The following is an 18,814-nucleotide window of genomic DNA, read 5'->3' as shown; positions in this document are numbered from 1 at the left end:
ATAATAATTAATGTGCATTCCACCCTCTTAAAAACTTTCATCATATTATCTTAACAGCCTTTAATCTCCCCTTTCAGTTCTTTCCAGAACCTCAGAATATGTCAGATGTTCTATTTTCTTTTCATTTTTCTTGCTCTTCTCTCGCTCCCTGAATCATACCCCTACCTTTCCATTAAGGAGCTACCACCAAAACTGTATCCCAACCCCAGACTGCAGAGGCGGCCATACTAGCATCTTCTATAATGGTAATAAAGAGCTGCCAGCTAACGAACCCATGAGGCGGACTGTGAGGCAGTGCTGATTTTTATAACACTCCTGTTTCTAAATGCCTGGGATTTTTCCTGACTAGCAGGTCAAAGTACCCTTACTGGCTCTGCACTAGGTTGCAACTCTGCAATATTATCTCCCTTTCCCTGGTGCTAGTTGCCCACTGTAGACACCCTAAGGACTATTTTAGCTTGCCAGCTGCTGTTTGACTGCCCTTTTGCTTCAGGTCTGTTTATCTGCCTGCCCAAGTCTGTTTCTGACTCAGATGTTCCTAAACTTTCCTCATCTATTTTGTATGTTGCTTAAGTTATCAAAGTTATGCTTGATGCTTATCTCCATTGAATTTGTATGTGTTGTGTCATAACCTGTTTCCTTCAGCTTATTCAGATCCCCAGGCACTCTTATATCCTGATGGCATAGAAAGGATTGTAGAAATCCCACCTATGAGCTTCCTTTCTGGCTGTTTATCTGCTCCTTTTGGTAATAAAAGAGAAAAAATATTTCCTTTCTATTGGCAAGCCTAGAATCCAGTCAAGAGAATGTGACTTTCTAGCCAGAAGCTAGTTTACAATAACCCCCAGTGGCTTGCAGGTAGAACAGCTTGGAGGATACGGACAGAGCAGAGACAGCCCAGAAAAGGGTTACCAAAATGGTGCAGGCTCTGCACTAGAACCCCTGTGAGAGGAGACTTGGAGATATAAAAATGTATCCCCTAGAGGAGTGGAAAAATGGGGAGATTTGATTCAGACATTCAAATACATGCAAGATATTAGTAATATACAAGAAGCAAGCCCGCTTCAATGGCAAGGGCCATAATTTGAGCCTCCGAGGGGGTAGAATGCCGAATATCAGAACATATTTTTTCATGGAAAGAATGTGCAAAGGTGTCTCTCAGACCCAAATTCCTGGAATTATTCTGTCCGTTCACTAAGAAATATAGAGTTGACTCAAAGGATTCTGGGATACTGGACAGTGCTCACTAACAAAGAGAACTGTTTATGCTGTATAGCAGTTGGCACAGACACCAGTTACTATTGCTTTTGTCTTCCCAGCCTGTACAACCTAGCTCCTTACCAACCCTGATTCCTGTTTATAGGCTAGGTTGTAAGATGTCTCTCCCAACTGTATCTGACCACAAGATGAGCTGACTTGTTTGAGAAAAAAAACCTCTTCAACTTGTAGCCCATTAATTTGTATTAATGAAGCTGAGAAATGTAAAGTGAGCCCTTTAAAAAGAAGAGAACAAAGGATCATGGGAAGTCCCCTTGCTATGACCGAACACCCGGCTGGACCTGCTCAAGTCTGCAGCCTTTCTGGCTGAACAAGAGCTCCTTACTAACCCTGCCTTCCTGCTTCACATCCTTCTAGACGAGCCTGGTCTTCTCCTATCCTAGAAGTAAAAGAGAAAGAGAGAAGCTGCCTACTTTCCCGTGTAGCAGCAAGGCCTTGCCACTGCCACTAATAGGTTTCTTGGTAAGATCTTTTTCGGGGGGGAGGGGGGGTTTGCATATTGGGATCCTCCCCTGTTCATGGCCAGTCCCCTAGCCTTTGGGATTGGTCAAGTCCACCATATAAAATGTGGTTGGAGCATGGGCAAAGGATCTCTCTGCTCTCTGATGGGACTGAGCCTGAGGTCTGCTTAGTTGGAGATTTTTAGAAGAAAGGTTTGGAGATATTTTTGGCCAGTACCCTAACAGGAGGGCTCGTTATCCTCTCGCTGAAGGGCTGGATTTTCTCTGGGGTTTTTGCTTGTGACCAGTGAAGTCAGAGACTTTTGGAGGTGAAGAATATTGTGTGATGAAAATCCTAATTAAAACCTCTAACTTTAGGTAAACCAAATGAATCTTTGCTCTGATTAAAACCAATTCTGATCATTAAGTGCCAAATTTTAAAAAGCGCTAGCAAATACCGGGGGATAAGCATGCGGCCGGGCCATGTGCCGCCATGCACGTATCCCCCGTGGGCTGGGGAGAGGGGCGGGGGGGGGGCAGGGCAGGGGCCAACCGGGACAGCTCCCATTAGGCCCTGTCCCGGGGAAGCGCGAGCCAAAAGCCGGGCAGCATGCAAAACGTACTTCAGAGCAGGTAAGTTTAAAAAAAAGCTAGGTAGGTAGGGGTTAGGGGTCAGGGAGGAGAGGGGGAAAGGTATGAAGGATAGTTAGAGGGATAGGAAAGAACTGGGAAAAAGTGGGATCCCACCCCTGCGTGCGTGAGTGGGGCACCCGCGCGCACATGTGCGCGCAGGCATTGTATTTTATAACGTACGCATGTCAGCGCACGCATGTTATAAAATCAGCGCGTCCATGTGCACGCGTTTAAAAATCTACCCTTAATTGAGAACTTAATTCTCAATACCGTAGTTAACGTGGAAAGCCCTCCCAGGGTAGATGGAGGAGGCTAAAACAGTAATGGAGTTTAAGAGAATACCCGAGAGGCACAGAAGATCGTTGGTTGCTAAAAGTGAAAAGAGCAGAAAGCACATGTTCATGTGCACTGCCCATCTGCCCATCTGATTCAACAGTGAGCATCGGGGCTGCTAAAATGAACGGCAAAGTGGTTAATAGGAGAGATTAGCAGTTCAAGTGGAAGCACCCGCAGCCTTGTGGTTGGGTTTGTCTGGCAGGCTGCAGTGGTGGAATGGACCAGGGCAGATGGCAAGTTCTGTAATAACCAGGAGTCCTAGCTGAAACGCAGGCACTCAGCTCGGGCTGTCTGGCAGGTTGTGCAGGGGGACCTAGGAGAGTAGCATCCCCCCACCCCCTCTTCTGTTTCCTGGCTTGGAAGGTGGGGTAGTTCCTTCCTGAGCAGGGGGAAGCTTCACTTTAAGATCATTAGGGTGCAGTGATTTGGACCCACAAAACCTCTTAATGCTCAGAGCGGTGCTCCAAACGCAATTCCTTAGAGTATAGAAATAATTTGATAAGCAGTGCATTTACTTGGCGAAGAATCTGAGGTGTCCCCCTTCACTCATCCAATACCTCGGTCAGGCATACTCCCTCTGTGGCCGGTTCTCCTGCTCACCCTGGCAAGGGGAATTGTGTCTCTTTTAGAACACCTTGTACCTGGAAATCTTGTTACGTTGCAACTCTGCAGAGCTGACTCCTCTCCTTTCCTTGCTGGCACAGCTTTTCTTTTTCCAAATGTGACACACCACTCTGGTACTTGGTTGCGCTGCCTGGACAAGTCAGTAATACTACATCTTAGCAATGCCTAATCATTTTTAAAGCGCTATTAGATCCATGCAAGCGCCGCACAGATACATGCGAATAAAAGACAGTCACTGCTCCTTGGAGCTTCAAGTCCAGATCACAAAGGGCCTCAGCTCTCCTCTGGACAATCCAAGCATAGGATTCTCTTCATCCCCAAATAATTACTAGAGCAGGAGCTTTCTTCCAGTTCTTGGGAGAAAAAAAACTCATTTCTTCTGGTCCTCATCTTAGGATTCCAGTAAGACTTATTTAGAAGGGAAGCTTCTGCATAACTTTTCCTGTCTGACTCCCTTGGAGGGAGCTTGCATGCTCCTGCCTCTAAGTTTGCAGCTGTCCCCACTACACTCATTCTTTACCTCGGAACTCTCTAGAAATATTAGGGGGTCTATTATATCCCTTCATGGGCACTTTCCATTTTGTATGCTCTTCTATTCAAAGAGGGGTCCATTGGAAGAAGACAAAAAAAGACTGTCCTGTCCTGTCCTGGATAAGGAGTGATACCTTATGAGCAGTCATGCTCTGGGGCTAGCAACTGGGACGAAATAATTAGGAAGACCGGATGGGCCAGTTGGGCTTTTTTCTGTCATTATTTATAGTGTTGCCACGCAAGCGTTCCTTAGCTGATGGTTATATACGTTTCTTCGTTTACATCCCCAGACGCAGTGATGTAATTTCATCTGCCCTCTTCAATAGCATGGGCATTAAGGGGGCAATATTCAGCCGCTGAGTTAGGCACATAAGCCTGTCCAACTAAGTACTAGGATATATTCAGCGGCGCAGTTGTGCCTCTGAATATACCAGGCTGTCTTAAAGTTAGCCGCATATGTTTTTGCAGCTGACTTTAGGGACAGGTCAGCAGCACGACCAGAGTTAGGCGCATAAGTTAAGCGGCTAACTCTGCTCCTCCCGGAAAGGCCTCCCGCCCACTTCCGGAGCACCTCCGACTTACGCGCCTCAATTCTAGCTGCAGAGCTCATTATCTGGCTAGAACTTAGGGACAGGGCTGGTTTTGCCATTTAGACGGACAGCTTTTTGAGTTATCTGACTAAATGGCTTTTGAATATGGACCTCGAAGTTGGCACCACATCTGGGCAGAAGAGGATGCACCCAGAAACGAAAGAGTATAATTTATTAGAAGGCTTAATGGCAAATCGTATTTTTTTTTTAAATTAGTACCACACACCTGGCAGGAGAGAAATAGTATAAACTATCTCAATAGTGCCCATGAAAGAAAATGAGTGGGTCAGCCCTGTACAGAAAACAATTCTAAGACCCAGGAAGGATGCGGATAGAGAGAGCTGTAGAGCAAATCCCAGGACTTAATGACTGAAATAGCTGGATTTGTACAAATGACAGGGCCCTGCGGAGAGAAAATAGAAAAGTACTATAAAACGCGGGCCAGATACTTCAGTGACGTCAGTAAACCTTTTAAGGAAGGAGTCGATGACTAAAGTGGACTGAAATTGAGAATCTGAAGTTGGCACTACAGTAAAATGTCCATGTGAAAACATAATGCAAGGATAAGAGAGTGGGGAGGAGGGATTGGAGAGATTTGAAAGGGGGTTAAACCTTTAATTTAAAGTAAAATAGCACCTCCGCATTGCTGAACATCTCTACCAAGAAAACATCTCCTTATATAAGGAATACAGTGTTTAAACTGATTGTTTCCCTGTGACAGTGCAAGATATAGAAATGTTGGTGCTGCACTGAAATTCTTACAGTAATAAAAGGAAGAGAAGAAAAAGGCCATTGACAAAAAAAAAAATACCAAAAATATGCAAAGAAACTTTTATTATTTCTCTATATGGCCAGTTGTTGTGATTTTCCGTAGGGCAGTATTAATACAATCGGTTATAGACAAAATAACTGGCCACTCCTACAAACATTGGTGCCAAAAAAAAAAACCAAAAACAAATGGCATGCAGTTGGTACAGTAGCTACCAAATTCCATGCAAAACCTGTACGTGAAGATTAAAAAACGAACAATAAAATATACAAGAAGACAATGCAATGAAAGCAAAGTCCAATTTAATTATCCTTTTAGTTGCGGGCAATAAGCCACTCCCCTTTCTTCGCTAATAACATGTCGAAGCTCTCTTGAGCACCAGCTCACAGGAAAGGAGCAAAAATCATTCACCGCTATGCAGGACACACAAGTCCGACAAAGGTGAAGCTTACTCTAAATTTTGTCCCGGGATTAAGTAAAGAGAAATGATCTTCTTTTTTGACCAGGAAAATGGGCCTTGTGTGCATCCTGCATAAAGCTGACTCTTGTTGACCTGTGAGCATCCTGGTCTGGTGGCCTGACCAGAGCACTCCATCTCACATTCTGAGAAGACAGTGCAGCTTTTTGCTGGGTTTTTAGTTCACAATCCTAACTCGTGATATATTTGCTTGTCTCCTTGCTTACATTGAGTTGTGGGGGAGGGTCAGGCTCTAAAATCCTAAGAGTCTCGCACTGTGTACTAATGTAAAAAAAGTATTACCGCAACAGCTGAAGAATAAAATGCAAATCAGTCTTGCACTTGCAACTGCTAAAGAAACAATTTCAGTCTTGCCAGAAATGGAGCAGGAAACATATATTTATGAAAGCATTTTAACCCCGACAGAAGTAGTTTGCATACAGGACTTAAATGGTGCTAATGTCTCAGGCCCGAAACCTGTTTCCCCCTCTGCCTAATCACCCCAGCAGATTTGTATTGTGGGAGGAGAGTTTTCCAATTATGATCTTGCTTTTTTTGGTGTGGCCATTCTCCTTTGGATTTAAAACAGGTTTATAAATTTTGTTTCTAGTAAGGCGCATCAGAGCTGGTCAAGGGGGGTTGCCATCCCAAACTAGATTCCAGGTCTACATAACTCAAAGTGCATAAACATGGACATAGGAGAAAAATATTAGGGTGCGACAGTATTTGCAATAAACACACTGTGGGCCTCATTTTCTAAAGTATCGCAGGCCTGCAGTACTTTAGAAAAATGTGGTAAGGAGGGGCGGGGGGCCGAAACGGGGGGGTGGTCCTGTACTAGCCGGCAGCGATCGCACCTCAGTGGTGCGATCGCTGCCGGCATCGCGCCCAATCACTACACCATAGAAGGTGTAGTGATTGGGCGCGAAATAGGCAGCAAAAAGGCTCCTTACCTTTTTGCTGTCTGCGCCGTCCTCGCAGAGTCGGCCCCGGTGACGCCCCCGATGACTCCTCTTCCGGGGCTGACTCCGCCCCGATGTAGGTAGCGCAGGCGTGCGATAGCCTTAGAAAATAAGGCCCTTTATTAGAAAGCATGTTTGGTAAAAGACTTGCATAGGTACCACTAAACAGAGCAACATGCTGCTCTTATCCTGCATGTTATTCCCTTTAGATGATCTCCAGTTATACAGGGAAGTCTTCATGAATGTTCTCGCCTAACGAGTCAGGAACTGGTTTCAAGCCAGTTTTACATTATGCATTTCAAAATGGTTTAAAAAAATAAGTTTTGGTTGGCAGCTGGTATGAGAATGGTGTAAACTGGGAAAGAAAACATCGTTTATGTATTTTTCTTGATCTATACCTGCCTTTCCATAGAAGGCTCATGGTGGGTAACAGCCACTTACAACAGAGAATGCAATTAACATCGGCACAGTGATACAATAAACTAATGGCCATGCCAAGCAGGAGCAATAATCCTCAAACAGACAAAAAAACGCAGTTAAAGCAAAATAAACCTGGAAGATATAGAACCTAATATCTAAAAATGTAAAGCATATAAAAACCTAACGCAATAAAAGAGAAGGTCATAAAAAATAAAAAGAATCCAGCAAACATCTAACATTAACCAGCAAAAATAATTAGATAATACTCCAAACAGTAATAAAATCCCAAAAATAGAGCGTAATTTTATTACAACCTGTGTAACCTATACCTTGGCAAAACGCACAACTCACACCAATTTTCAAAGCAAACGTTTGCTTGAAAAATCTACAAAATAACATTCACAAATGAACCCACCCAAGTTACACCTGTCCTTTCACCATGTAATTTGTGCACATTAATGTTCATGCATACCTTTTACAATCTAAAATATGCACATAAATTCCCCCCCCCACCAGGAAATTTCCTATTTTTAGTACACAGAATTGGGATATATGCACAAACACAGCACAGTTGGTACCATTTATGTGCACAAATCCATGTGTTAGGCCAATAAATGACTTGGAAAATTACCCCCACACTGTCTACAATGAGTAATTGTGTTGTATTTTTTAATAAAGCATCTTTATAATCTTAAGTAATTATAGAAAGATAATGCTGGATGTCACATAAAGAGGTTCTATTCCAACCCTCTGCCTCCAAACAGGATTCACTGTACCCTAACATATCCCCAACCAGGGGTAGGCAACTCCGGTCCTTGAGAATCCACAGGCCTGGTATTCAAGCTCTCCGAAACATAGAAACCCGATGGCAGAAAAAGGCCATTCAGCCTATCTAGTCTGCCCATCCACACCAACTACTCAGCTCTGCTATCCCCACCACTCCCTCTGAGGTCCCCTGTGCTTATCCCATGCATTCTTGAATTCAGATACTGTCCTTATTTCCTCAGAAAGGCTACTCCATGCATCCATCACCCACTCCGTAAAGAAATATTTCCTTAGATTACCCCTGAGTCTAATCCCTTTCACCTTCGTCTCATTCCAGAGCCTCCATTCCGCTGAAAGAGACCCATCTCCTTTCATTGATACCTTGGAGGTATTTAAATGTCTCTATCATATCTCCCCTATCCTGCTTTTCCTCCAAGATATAGAAGATGGTTCTTAAACTAAGCATATGTAAATATAATCTGATTAATATTCATTGAGGGGCTACTGAAAAAGGAGACCCGTTTGTTGCTCTGAAGGACCAGGGTTGCTTACATCTCTGATAGACAGATGTTTATCTGATCTGCTCATAAAAACCTTCAGCAACAGAGATCTCACTGCCTTTCTCTGTGACTTCTTAGCGAGCTTAACTGCCTTCACAGTTAGGAAATTCTTCCCAGCATTTAACCTAAATCTCTCCTGCTGCAGTTTAAGCTTATCACTTCTATCCTTAGTGAGGATATGGAACTACTCAAAAGCAATGTTCCCTGAAATTGTTGAAAGACTGCGTGCACAAGAATTTTCTTTCTGTGCAATTTTTTGTAAACGAAGTTCAAATGTGTGCACCACGAGTCAGAATAATGCCAACAATGCCAGTAAGTTTCAAAGGGGCGCACTGGTGCATATCATCGTGTGTGCGTTGGCATGAACCCAGGGATACCTGAGCACACGCATGTGCCCAATGTGAAGTCTGTGAGTGCCCAGGCGCATGTATAGAGTTTCTGCTGCGTAAATCAGGGAATTTTATAACAGGCGCATATCCACGCCAGGACCGGTTTCACCAGTTTGTCCACCAGTTCCCCCAGTGTAGAGAGACAGCTCCTCCAAACCCTCCTGGTTTACCAGCTTGTACTCCCCCCCTCCCCAGTTACCCCCTATCCTTTAAACCCTTCAGAGATGGCTGGTTTTTGTTTTGTTTTTTTAACTTACACCCCCTCCATTGCAGAAATAAGGCTACGAGGCACTGGACCAGGGCGCACGCCCGGAAGCGTGTGAACATGCACATATCTTGAACACACCCCGAAATGCCCATACCCCACCCAGACCATGCTCAGACACGCCCCTTTTTGGAGCTGAATGAGATGTGCATGCAGGGAGATGTGCGCACATCTCAGAGCTTTGAAAATTCAGTCGACTTGTGGGCGCAGCCCCTAATTGATGCACGCCGGGTTTTTAAAGTTCACCTTAAAGTTGGGATTTCTTGCACATACTGGGCCGGATTTTAAAAGGGTTACGCGCATAAGTTATGTGTGTAACCCTTTTAAAAACCCCCTGCGCGCACCGAGCCTAATTTGCATAGGCTCGGCGGCGTGCACAAGCCCCGGGACGGGCGTAAGTCCCAGGGCTTGCAAAAAGGGGCGGTCGGGGTGTGGCCAGGGGGCGTGGTGTCGGCTCAGGGGCGTGTTCGGGGGCGTGAGGGCAGTCCAGGGGCGTGGCCGAGTGCCCCGACACAGCGGCCTGTGTCAGGGCCTGCCGCGCGTAAGTTACGACTGCCCGGAGGCAGGCGTAACTTCCCGGTTAAAGGTTAGGAGGGGGATTTAGGTAGGGTTGAGGGGTGGGTTAGAGGGGGGAAGGTGGGGGGAGGCGGAAGGAAAGTTCCCTCTGAGGCCGCTCCGATTTTGGAGCGGCCTCGGAGGGAACGGGCAGCGCGCGCGGGGCTCGGCGCGTGCAAGGTGCACAAATGTGCACCGCCTTGCACGCGCCGACCCCGGATTTCAAAAGATACGTGCGGCTACTCACGTATCTATTGAAATCCGGCGTACTTTTGTTTGCGCCTGGTGTGTTGCGCGCGTGTTGATTTATAAAATCTACCCCACTATGTTTTCCTGTGTGCGCAGGTTTCATGACCTGTATGCATATGCACACAACTTAGAGGGAGCAGTGCTCAGGACACTTTTTTAAGTATCCCCTCTTAAAATATTTGCATGCTACAAGCAAATGCTCTCTCAGCCTTCTCTTGAATAGACTAAACTCAACACTTTTGCCTTTTCCTCATGGTCTATATTTATTGAGACCTCTTATAGCAGGGTTCTCAACCCAGTGCTAGGGACACACCCAGCCAGTTAAGAACATAAGAACATAAGAAAATGCTATACTGGGTCAGACCAAGGGTCCATCAAGCCCAGCATCCTGTTTCCAACAGTGGCCAATCCAGGCCATAAGAACCTGGCAAGTACCCAAAAACTAAGTCTATTCCATGTAACCATTGCTAATGGCAGTGGCTATTCTCTAAGTGAACTTAATAGCAGGTAATGGACTTCTCCTCCAAGAACTTATCCAATCCTTTTTTAAACACAGCTATACTAACTGCACTAACCACATCCTCTGGCAACAAATTCCAGAGTTTAATTGTGCGTTGAGTAAAAAAGAACTTTCTCCGATTAGTTTTAAATGTGCCCCATGCTAACTTCATGGAGTGCCCCCTAGTCTTTCTACTATCCGAAAGAGTAAATAACCGATTCACATCTACCCGTTCTAGACCTCTCATGATTTTAAACATCTCTATCATATCCCCCATCAGTCGTCTCTTCTCCAAGCTGAAAAGTCCTAACCTCTTTAGTCTTTCCTCATAGGGGAGTTGTTCCATTCCCCTTATCATTTTGGTAGCCCTTCTCTGTACCTTCTCCATTGCAATTATATCTTTTTTGAGATGCGTCGACCATAATTGTACACAGTATTCAAGGTGTGGTCTCACCATGGAGCGATACAGAGGCATTATGACATTTTCCATTTTATTCACCATTCCCTTTCTAATAATTCCCAACATTCTGTTTGCTTTTTTGCCTGCCGCAGCACACTGAACCGACAATTTCAATGTGTTATCCACTATGACACCTAGATCTCTTTCTTGGGTTGTAGCACCTAATATGGACCCCAACATTGTGTAATTATAGCATGGGTTATTTTTCCCTATATGCATCACCTTGCACTTATCCACATTAAATTTCATCTGCCATTTGGATGCCCAATTTTCCAGTCTCACAAGGTCTTCCTGCAATTTATCACAATCTGCTTGTGATTTAACTACTCTGAACAATTTTGTATCATCTGCAAATTTGATTATCTCACTCGTTGTATTTCTTTCCAGATCATTTATAAATATATTGAAAAGTAAGGGTCCCAATACAGATCCCTGAGACACTCCACTGTCCTCTCCCTTCCACTGAGAAAATTGTCCATTTAATCCTATTCTCTGTTTCCTGTCTTTTAGCCAGTTTGCAATCCACGAAAGGACATCGCCACCTATCCCATGACTTTTTACTTTTCCTAGAAGCCTCTCATGAGGAACTTTGTCAAATGCCTTCTTAAAATCCAAGTATACTATATCTACCAGTTCACCTTTATCCAAATGTTTATTAACTCCTTCAAAAAAGTGAAGCAGATTTGTGAGGCAAGACTTGCCCTGGGTAAAGCCATGCTGACTTTGTTCCATTAAACCATGTCTTTCTATATGTTCTGTGATTTTGATGTTTAGAACACTTTCCACTATTTTTCCTGGCACTGAAGTCAGGCTAACCGGTCTGTAGTTTCCCGGATCGCCCCTGGAGCCCTTTTTAAATATTGGGGTTACATTTGCTATCCTCCAGTCTTCAGGTACAATGGATGATTTTAATGATAGGTTACAAATTTTTACTAATAGGTTTGAAATTTCATTTTTTAGTTCCTTCAGAACTCTGGGGTGTATACCATCTGGTCCAGGTGATTTACTACTCTTCAGTTTGTCAATCAGGTCTACCACATCTTCTAGGTTCACCGTGATTTGATTCAGTCCATCTGAATCATTACCCATGAAAACTTTCTCCATTACGGGTACCTCCCCAACATCCTCTTCAGTAAACACCGAAGCAAAGAAATCATTTAATCTTTCCGCGATGGCCTTATCTTCTCTAAGTGCCCCTTTAACCCCTCGATCATCTAACGGTCCAACTGACTCCCTCACAGGCTTTATGCTTCGGATATATTTTAAAAAGTTTTTACTGTGAGTTTTTGCCTCTATGGCCAACTTCTTTTCAAATTCTCTCTTAGCCTGTCTTATCAATGCATATTCACGAGATAGATTTGCATGCAGTGCACCATTGTATGAAAATGTATCTCCTGCATATTCCTTGTGGATAGCCTGAAAACCTGAACTGGCTGGGTGGGTCCCAAGGGCCGGGTTGAGAACTCCTGTCTTATTGCCTTTGTTGCTCACTGCAGCCCTGTTCGCATGCATCTCTTAGCTATGAATCTGAGTTTAGCTTTATATTCGGATAGGCGAGGGCACAGTCTGGATCAACCCCCCCTCCTCCCCCGCACTTCTAAGAGACCCACTCGCCCAGCCCTACAAGGAACCCTCTGCAATCAATCAATCAAATCTATCAAACTCTCATCTACCATGAGCAGAGCATTTTCCCTAACTGGCCCCACTATATGGAACTCCTTGGCGCCTGAATTACGCATTGAGACCTCTACTCCTAAATTAAAAAAAAAAACTTAAAACTTGGCTGTTCCAACAAGCTTACCCCCTTCCCCCCCCCCCCTCCCACGCAAAAAAACCTCCAACAGCAAGCGAGTAACAAGTCGAGTAGCTGACCCGGTACCCCCTCGCCGAATATGATTAAGAATGCTGTAAATATACTGTGCATTGTAGTTATCTTATTATAGTTCTGTTTATTTATATTTATATTTACCCAGTTGTTTCTGCTACCCAGTCTCAACAATAGTTACTGTTACTGTAATTGCATATTATACCCCTATTTTAGTTACTTTGTCATTTACTAATTATCTTCAACTGTTAGGGCCCCGCCCAAAAGTTATTTGTTTGATGTAAACCGATACGATGTGTGAACGGCTATCGGTATAAAAGAGACGTTAAATAAATATAAAATAAATAAATAGATCTGCTGACTCAGCAATTTCTGCACCAGCAGCACCACCCCCAAGCTGGCCAGAGCATTGCCCCTGGGGGAGAGGAGGAGGTCCCAATTCCTCCTCCAACTGTGAAACCTATCAGTGAAGTGGATTTGCATTTCAATACTCACCTTTCCAAAGCTCTGCTCAAAGAAGCTGATGTAATAAAACCTGAGCAATGTTTTTGCGCCGGTTTTTTGTACTGCATGCAAGTGAGTTATAATTTAAGTATATGAGATAGAATTCTATCTTAAAGAGGGTTTATAGTCCAAGGTGATATTTGGGATGATGGTGGGAAAAGTGACTTTAATGAAGATTAGAAGAGGTGTCCTTGGAAGAAGTGGATTTGAACCCTGGCTTCACCACTAGTCCTCTTGGCCACACCTTGGGGGCAGATTTGGGGCACAGAGTGAGCCCTGGTGCCTGGACCCCAGCCGAGGATGAACACTGCTTCAATAACCGGTTTAAAGTAGGTTGGGAAGGGATGTAAAATAGGAGACAAACCCTCGGGTATTTGTGAATGAACATTCTCGGCACCACTTTCCAGCCCTGGTTCCAACTGTGCTGGAAGCCCAAAAGAAGGCGGAAACTGCATAATCAAAAATAAAACAATCGTCTTGGATCTGATTTCGTGGGTGAAAGCATCCAGAAGAGAGAAGTCTTACCAGTCTGCACTCTTTTCTGCAGAATAAAACATAGCATAAATCAGTGATTTGGTGTCTAACTGGTAACCAATCATAAAGCCGGCTGCAACTAAAGACATAGGCATAGCCCTGTCTGCTGCAGCAGCAGAGAGGCGAAGGTGGCTCTCGCAGGCTTGCGTTTCATGAAGAAAAGAATCAGGAAGTCGCGTCTGCAGGCCGTGCAAGTTGCTGACAGGAACCTCGACGTTCTATTCTTTGAAACATACTGAAGTGACTCAGAACACTTTTAATTGTTAGGCACTGTCAAATATTATGTTAGATCACAGCCGCTTCATGTCTGGAGTGTAAAATTAATTAAAACGTGCAAAAATGCATTGTCTTTATTGTCAGCCTTAATTAGATCCTCATCCAGTGAACTAATTTAATGATAATTAGGTGGGTGGCAGGGAGGAAAAAAAAAAAAAACTTGTCAGCCGACAAAGGTAACTGAAGAAACTCTTTGAATTGTTTTTTTTTTTTTCTGGAGCATTTTACTGTTACCGTAAGTATACCATTTCACTTCAGCGTGCTCCATAACTTAATAGCTGTTGCAAGTGATGTCTTCTAGTTTAAGCGATGTCCTCTCTTGTTGACCAGGTGATAAGACCATAAAGCAAAGCTGAGTGGCTCTGTCTGTTATAACACCTGTTGTACAGGTCAGTGTCCCTTTCAGCATTCATGACATGTCATACCACAGATACTAACCTTATTTATAGGTGCCTCATTAACTTACTTGATATTGTTTTTTAAAGCATGGACGTGCACGAACTGTCATCATGCGGTGGAATGCCAAGCAATGGCTCTGTAGAGAAGAGCGGGCAGTATAGCAGTGCGTCTCAGATGTGTTCTTGGGGCCTCTTGCCCAGCCAGACTGGTTTTCAGGATATCCCTAATGAATCTGCAGGCACCATCTGCCTTGCATCCATATCTACCTCGTGCAGAATCAGACTGGAGAAGGGGCAGAGAGCCCAAGAACAGTAGGGTACAGTACAGGGCATAGTAACAGATTTCTGCCAGGGAAACTGGCTGCTACCTTTGAAAGGTATTCTTTAAGAGCTCACCTAAATTGGTTTTTATCTGTTGATGGTGAATAGTGGAAATATCCCAGATAGCAACAGATACAAAAGCAGTTATTTGTGAGAGATTCAGTAATAAAAGAATAGACATTAATATACCCATTGCTGCCTGAGGCAAGAGTAATTCCAGATTAATGCACTGCCATGCCTGTGCAACTCCCGTTATTTCCTATAAAAGTGAATTTGAGACTATAAAAATTTGTGAGAAAAATAGGATTGGTGGCTGGAACAAACTCTTCTTTTACTTTAACCATGCTTAGATACTCTACGGGTTCCTCACTGATGCCTGCAAGTTTATATCTATATATATTTTTTTAGTCATTCAAATGAGGCAGTCTGGTGATAGAAACATGGACAAGCATGTTTTGCTGTTAGTTTGACTTGATATCAGTGGACATCCTCTGCCCAATTCCAGATGCTGGTAATATCAGGAGAACAATGTTGCATTAAGTGGAACAGGATAATGAGGAATCATACCTATTGTAAAGAAGCTGATAATTTATCTTGCAATTCCGAATGGGGATTTCTAAGAAGGCCCGAAAAGTGGAGTCTATTTGAGACATGCATGGCCTCTGAGCCATGCTTTTTTAAATATAAGGTGCAATCATTTGTATTCGCCAAAGTCCATAATTAATTGGAAGATGCAGAAAATATGCTAAATCCTAAATCTGGATGAATTAAGCCCTATAAGGGGCTGATTGGCTGATTTATCAAGTCGTGCTAAAAATTGACCACTCGAATGCACATTATTAATGCCATTTTAACACAGTTCATATTATAGTGAGTAGAGCCTATTTACCAAAACATGGTAAAACGTGTTAAAACACGGGCTGGATTTTCTAAACTACCGCAGCTTCCTGAATCCCGGCGCTATCGGGGGGCCGAAGCGGGGGTTGGGCCTGCGAAAGCCGGCCGCGATCGCACCTCCGCAGTGCAATCGCAGCCGGCTTTCGCACCCAATAGCGGCCATCGTAAAAGGTGGTGATACTGTGCATACTACTGGCGGTGATAAGGGGGTCTTACCTTTTTGCCATCAGCGAAGTTACCGAGGCATCCGCCCCGACGCCGCCCCAACTCCTCCTCTTCCGGTGCTGACGCCACCCCAACTCCGCCCCGATCTAGATATCGCATGCAAAAAAGTCACTTTTCGCGTGCGATATCAATAGAAAATGACCCCCAATGTTAGCAGGATCCATTCATTTAATTTACAAATGTACATCCCACCAACTCCACAGTTCATGGTGGGAAACAACAAGACATGTATAACATCATCATAAAAATACATATTACATAAAATGACCAGACAGGCAGAATGTGGCCCATTAGGGCCTTAAGTGAGGTCTGGTAGAGGTAATGAATGTGTTAGGCACCCTAAATGAATCTTTGATCTCCCCCCCCCCCCCCACCTCCTGAGAGTTACCTACTGGTAGCAGCTCCAGCACAGAGCTCCCTTCTTTGGCAGCATTGGCTTTGACACGACCCCCACCCCCACCCCACCCCCAACCTTTTCTTCCTCTCTCTGCTCATAGATCCCAAGCATCCCCTCTCTCTCTCTTTCCCTGCCCAGCATCTTTTCCCTCTTCTTCTCCCCTCACCTCGCAACATTCTCCTCTATTTTCTCTATTCCTTGCCTGGCATAGTAGCATCATCCCAATATTTTGCCCTCATCCACCTCAGCCAGTCCTCTCTCTCTCTCGCTCTTTCCACCCGTCTTTGGCTGTTGGTGGGATGGGCTCCTCCAGCAAGCTCAGGGCCTCACGCTGGTGGGATTTCGCCACCTCAAAAGTTAGGCACTCAAGGTGACCATCTAGCTTGCTTAATGGAAGCACCGGCCCTGAAAGACATAATAATTCTGAATTATGACTAAATTACAATAAGGATAGCTCCTCATGTGTGTTTAGTTCTTGCTTCTGTGTGCCACTGCCTCATGTTTGGCTGTACACAATTTGTTCTACAACTCAGTTATATCCAATTGTAATTTGATAGTGGTAGAAATAATAATAAACGTTATGCAACTTAGTCCTTTTCTACTGCTGGAGAAAGGGTCATAAGAAATATGAGAAAATACTTCTTTACTGGAATAACTTAGCAGGGGTAGCGGAAACTAGTAGTGAAACAGAACTCATGGATGCTTGTGACAGAGATAGAAAAAAGCAGATGAAACAAGGCTGGACGGCTGCAGTATTCCAACCCAACCACCCGTCATGCCCTCAAGAGCAGAGGTGATGATGATACCAAGGGATGGGAAAGGGAAGCCCAACCAAGTGACATCACAGGTCAAGTTGTAACCAACAAGCCCCAATTCTCCAGAAGTAAACTGGGTCAATGCTGACAGGTTAATGGTGACCAGGTACCATTCAGCAAGCCCACAGGGATATAGGTGGCTGGATGTTTGGGCAATAGCCTCACTAGTTTTGTAGCTGCTTACTATTACTAGAAAAATTGGTGATACAATATGGGAGGGTTAAGTATTGGATAAAACATAAGACAAGACTTTGTGTCTTGTTTTTTTTGTTGCACGTATAGGCATTAACAGCCTATACGTGCCAATAAATAATTATGGGAGCTCACCTAGCCAGACTGGCAGAGAACTAATGAAGAAGACAATAAACAGTGATGTGGATAAGAAGCAGTCAAGCTTCTGCAACTGGTAGCTGGTGCACATCCTTAGCAGTACAGCTCGGAATCACTGAGCAGAATGAATGGACCTTTGCTCCTATGTTATTTAATATATTGAATGTAAGAAAGTGCTCTTTAGACTCGCAGACAGGGTTGGTGCTAGAGTATTCGGCGCCCTAGGCAAACCTTTGGTCATGCACCCCCTCCAGCACAGCATTTCTCTTCCCAGTGGCAGTGGCTCTAGAGCAGTGCTCCCTTCTTCAGCAGTATTAGCACAGGCACAGCACCCCTCCAGGTCTCCTGCTGGCCACCACCTAGTCTGCCTAACGGAAACACTGGCCCTGCTTGCAGAACTTTCTTTGTCTTTCCTCTACGGCCTTCCTGTTCCCAAATTTTTAACCTGTCTTGCATTTTTCTCTCCCTGCTGTCTTTACACTAGCCTGTTAGAATAACATCATATATTGACAGGTTTATCTAGGTTGTGGTCTGTGCCTTTTATTGTACATCTTTTTATGCATATAAGAAGCTTTTTTTTTTTTTTTTTTTTTTTTAAATAATAATAAAATGTAAGTTTGCAGAACTAATAATATTTTTTTCTGCTACCACAGGTTAAATTTTTTTCTTCACACCCAAAATAGGTAGCCATTTTACCTCCCCACCCTCCTCCAGATGTAGCTGACTGCATGTTGCATTTGGATGAACGATATTCTTGTATTACTCCAGCATTATCCTATCTATTGCAATTATTAGCACGGTGAAGATGACCAAGGATGATGATTTTGCTTTCTGTTACAGCTTCCGTGGAGAGCTCTCCGTAAACATAACTGACCCGTAGAAGCTGCCACCCTGCCGTTCCTATGAAGTCCGTAGCAAGCAGCAGTGCTGGATGAGATCCATGGAGGATCGACATTAACAGGAGTCAATCCATCGAGTCAAAATTATGGGTGCTGGAAAGTTCTGGTCTGTTGTGGAATATTAAAAAAAGAAAACCAAAAACGAACGTAAGCTTCTGTAAAGCCTTGAAAACAAAGCGCTGCTGGCAAGAAAGAGGAAACAGCTCTTCATGTTTTGATCACTGTGCATAACTTGGGTTCCCTGTGGAGGGAATGCCAGTGCTTTGTAGCAGAAGCCCTGCAATAACAATGGGAACCCATCCTTTTTAAAAAAAAAAAAAAAAAAACCATGGCATCTACAGTATTACTGTAGGGATGTGGAGGTGATGATATTTCTGAAAAATTACTGCACCCATTAATCTCTGTTTAAAAAAAAAAACAACTCTTACATCGTTGTGTCCCTGATGGGTTCGTACGTGTCAAGTTATGCCATCTGTAGACTATTAAGCACTTTACGTGTGGCAGGAACACATTTGTGTGGAAAGACCTATTCTATATAGATTAAAAAAAAAAAAATCACAGCAGTTATTTTAGAGACCATAATCCAGAGTATAGCCCTCTGCTAGCATATC

At 43.9% G+C, this 18,814-nt stretch overlaps 1 protein-coding gene across 1 annotated transcript in view; it reads left to right on the top strand.

The window, feature by feature from the left end:
• The window catches only part of SAMD12 (sterile alpha motif domain containing 12), a 791,332-nt gene extending 772,800 nt beyond the window's left edge, over positions 1 to 18,532 (top strand). The window contains exon 5 of the mRNA XM_029591932.1: positions 18,145 to 18,532. Within this exon, the coding sequence (XP_029447792.1) occupies positions 18,145 to 18,167 (23 nt within the window). The 3' untranslated portion in view covers positions 18,168 to 18,532. The remainder of the gene's footprint in view (positions 1 to 18,144) is intronic.
• Positions 18,533 to 18,814: the final 282 nt, after the last annotated feature.

Source organism: Rhinatrema bivittatum, chromosome 2 (assembly GCF_901001135.1).
Source record: "Rhinatrema bivittatum chromosome 2, aRhiBiv1.1, whole genome shotgun sequence".
Taxonomy (NCBI): domain Eukaryota; kingdom Metazoa; phylum Chordata; class Amphibia; order Gymnophiona; family Rhinatrematidae; genus Rhinatrema; species Rhinatrema bivittatum.
This window is presented reverse-complemented; position numbering and strand designations above follow the sequence as displayed.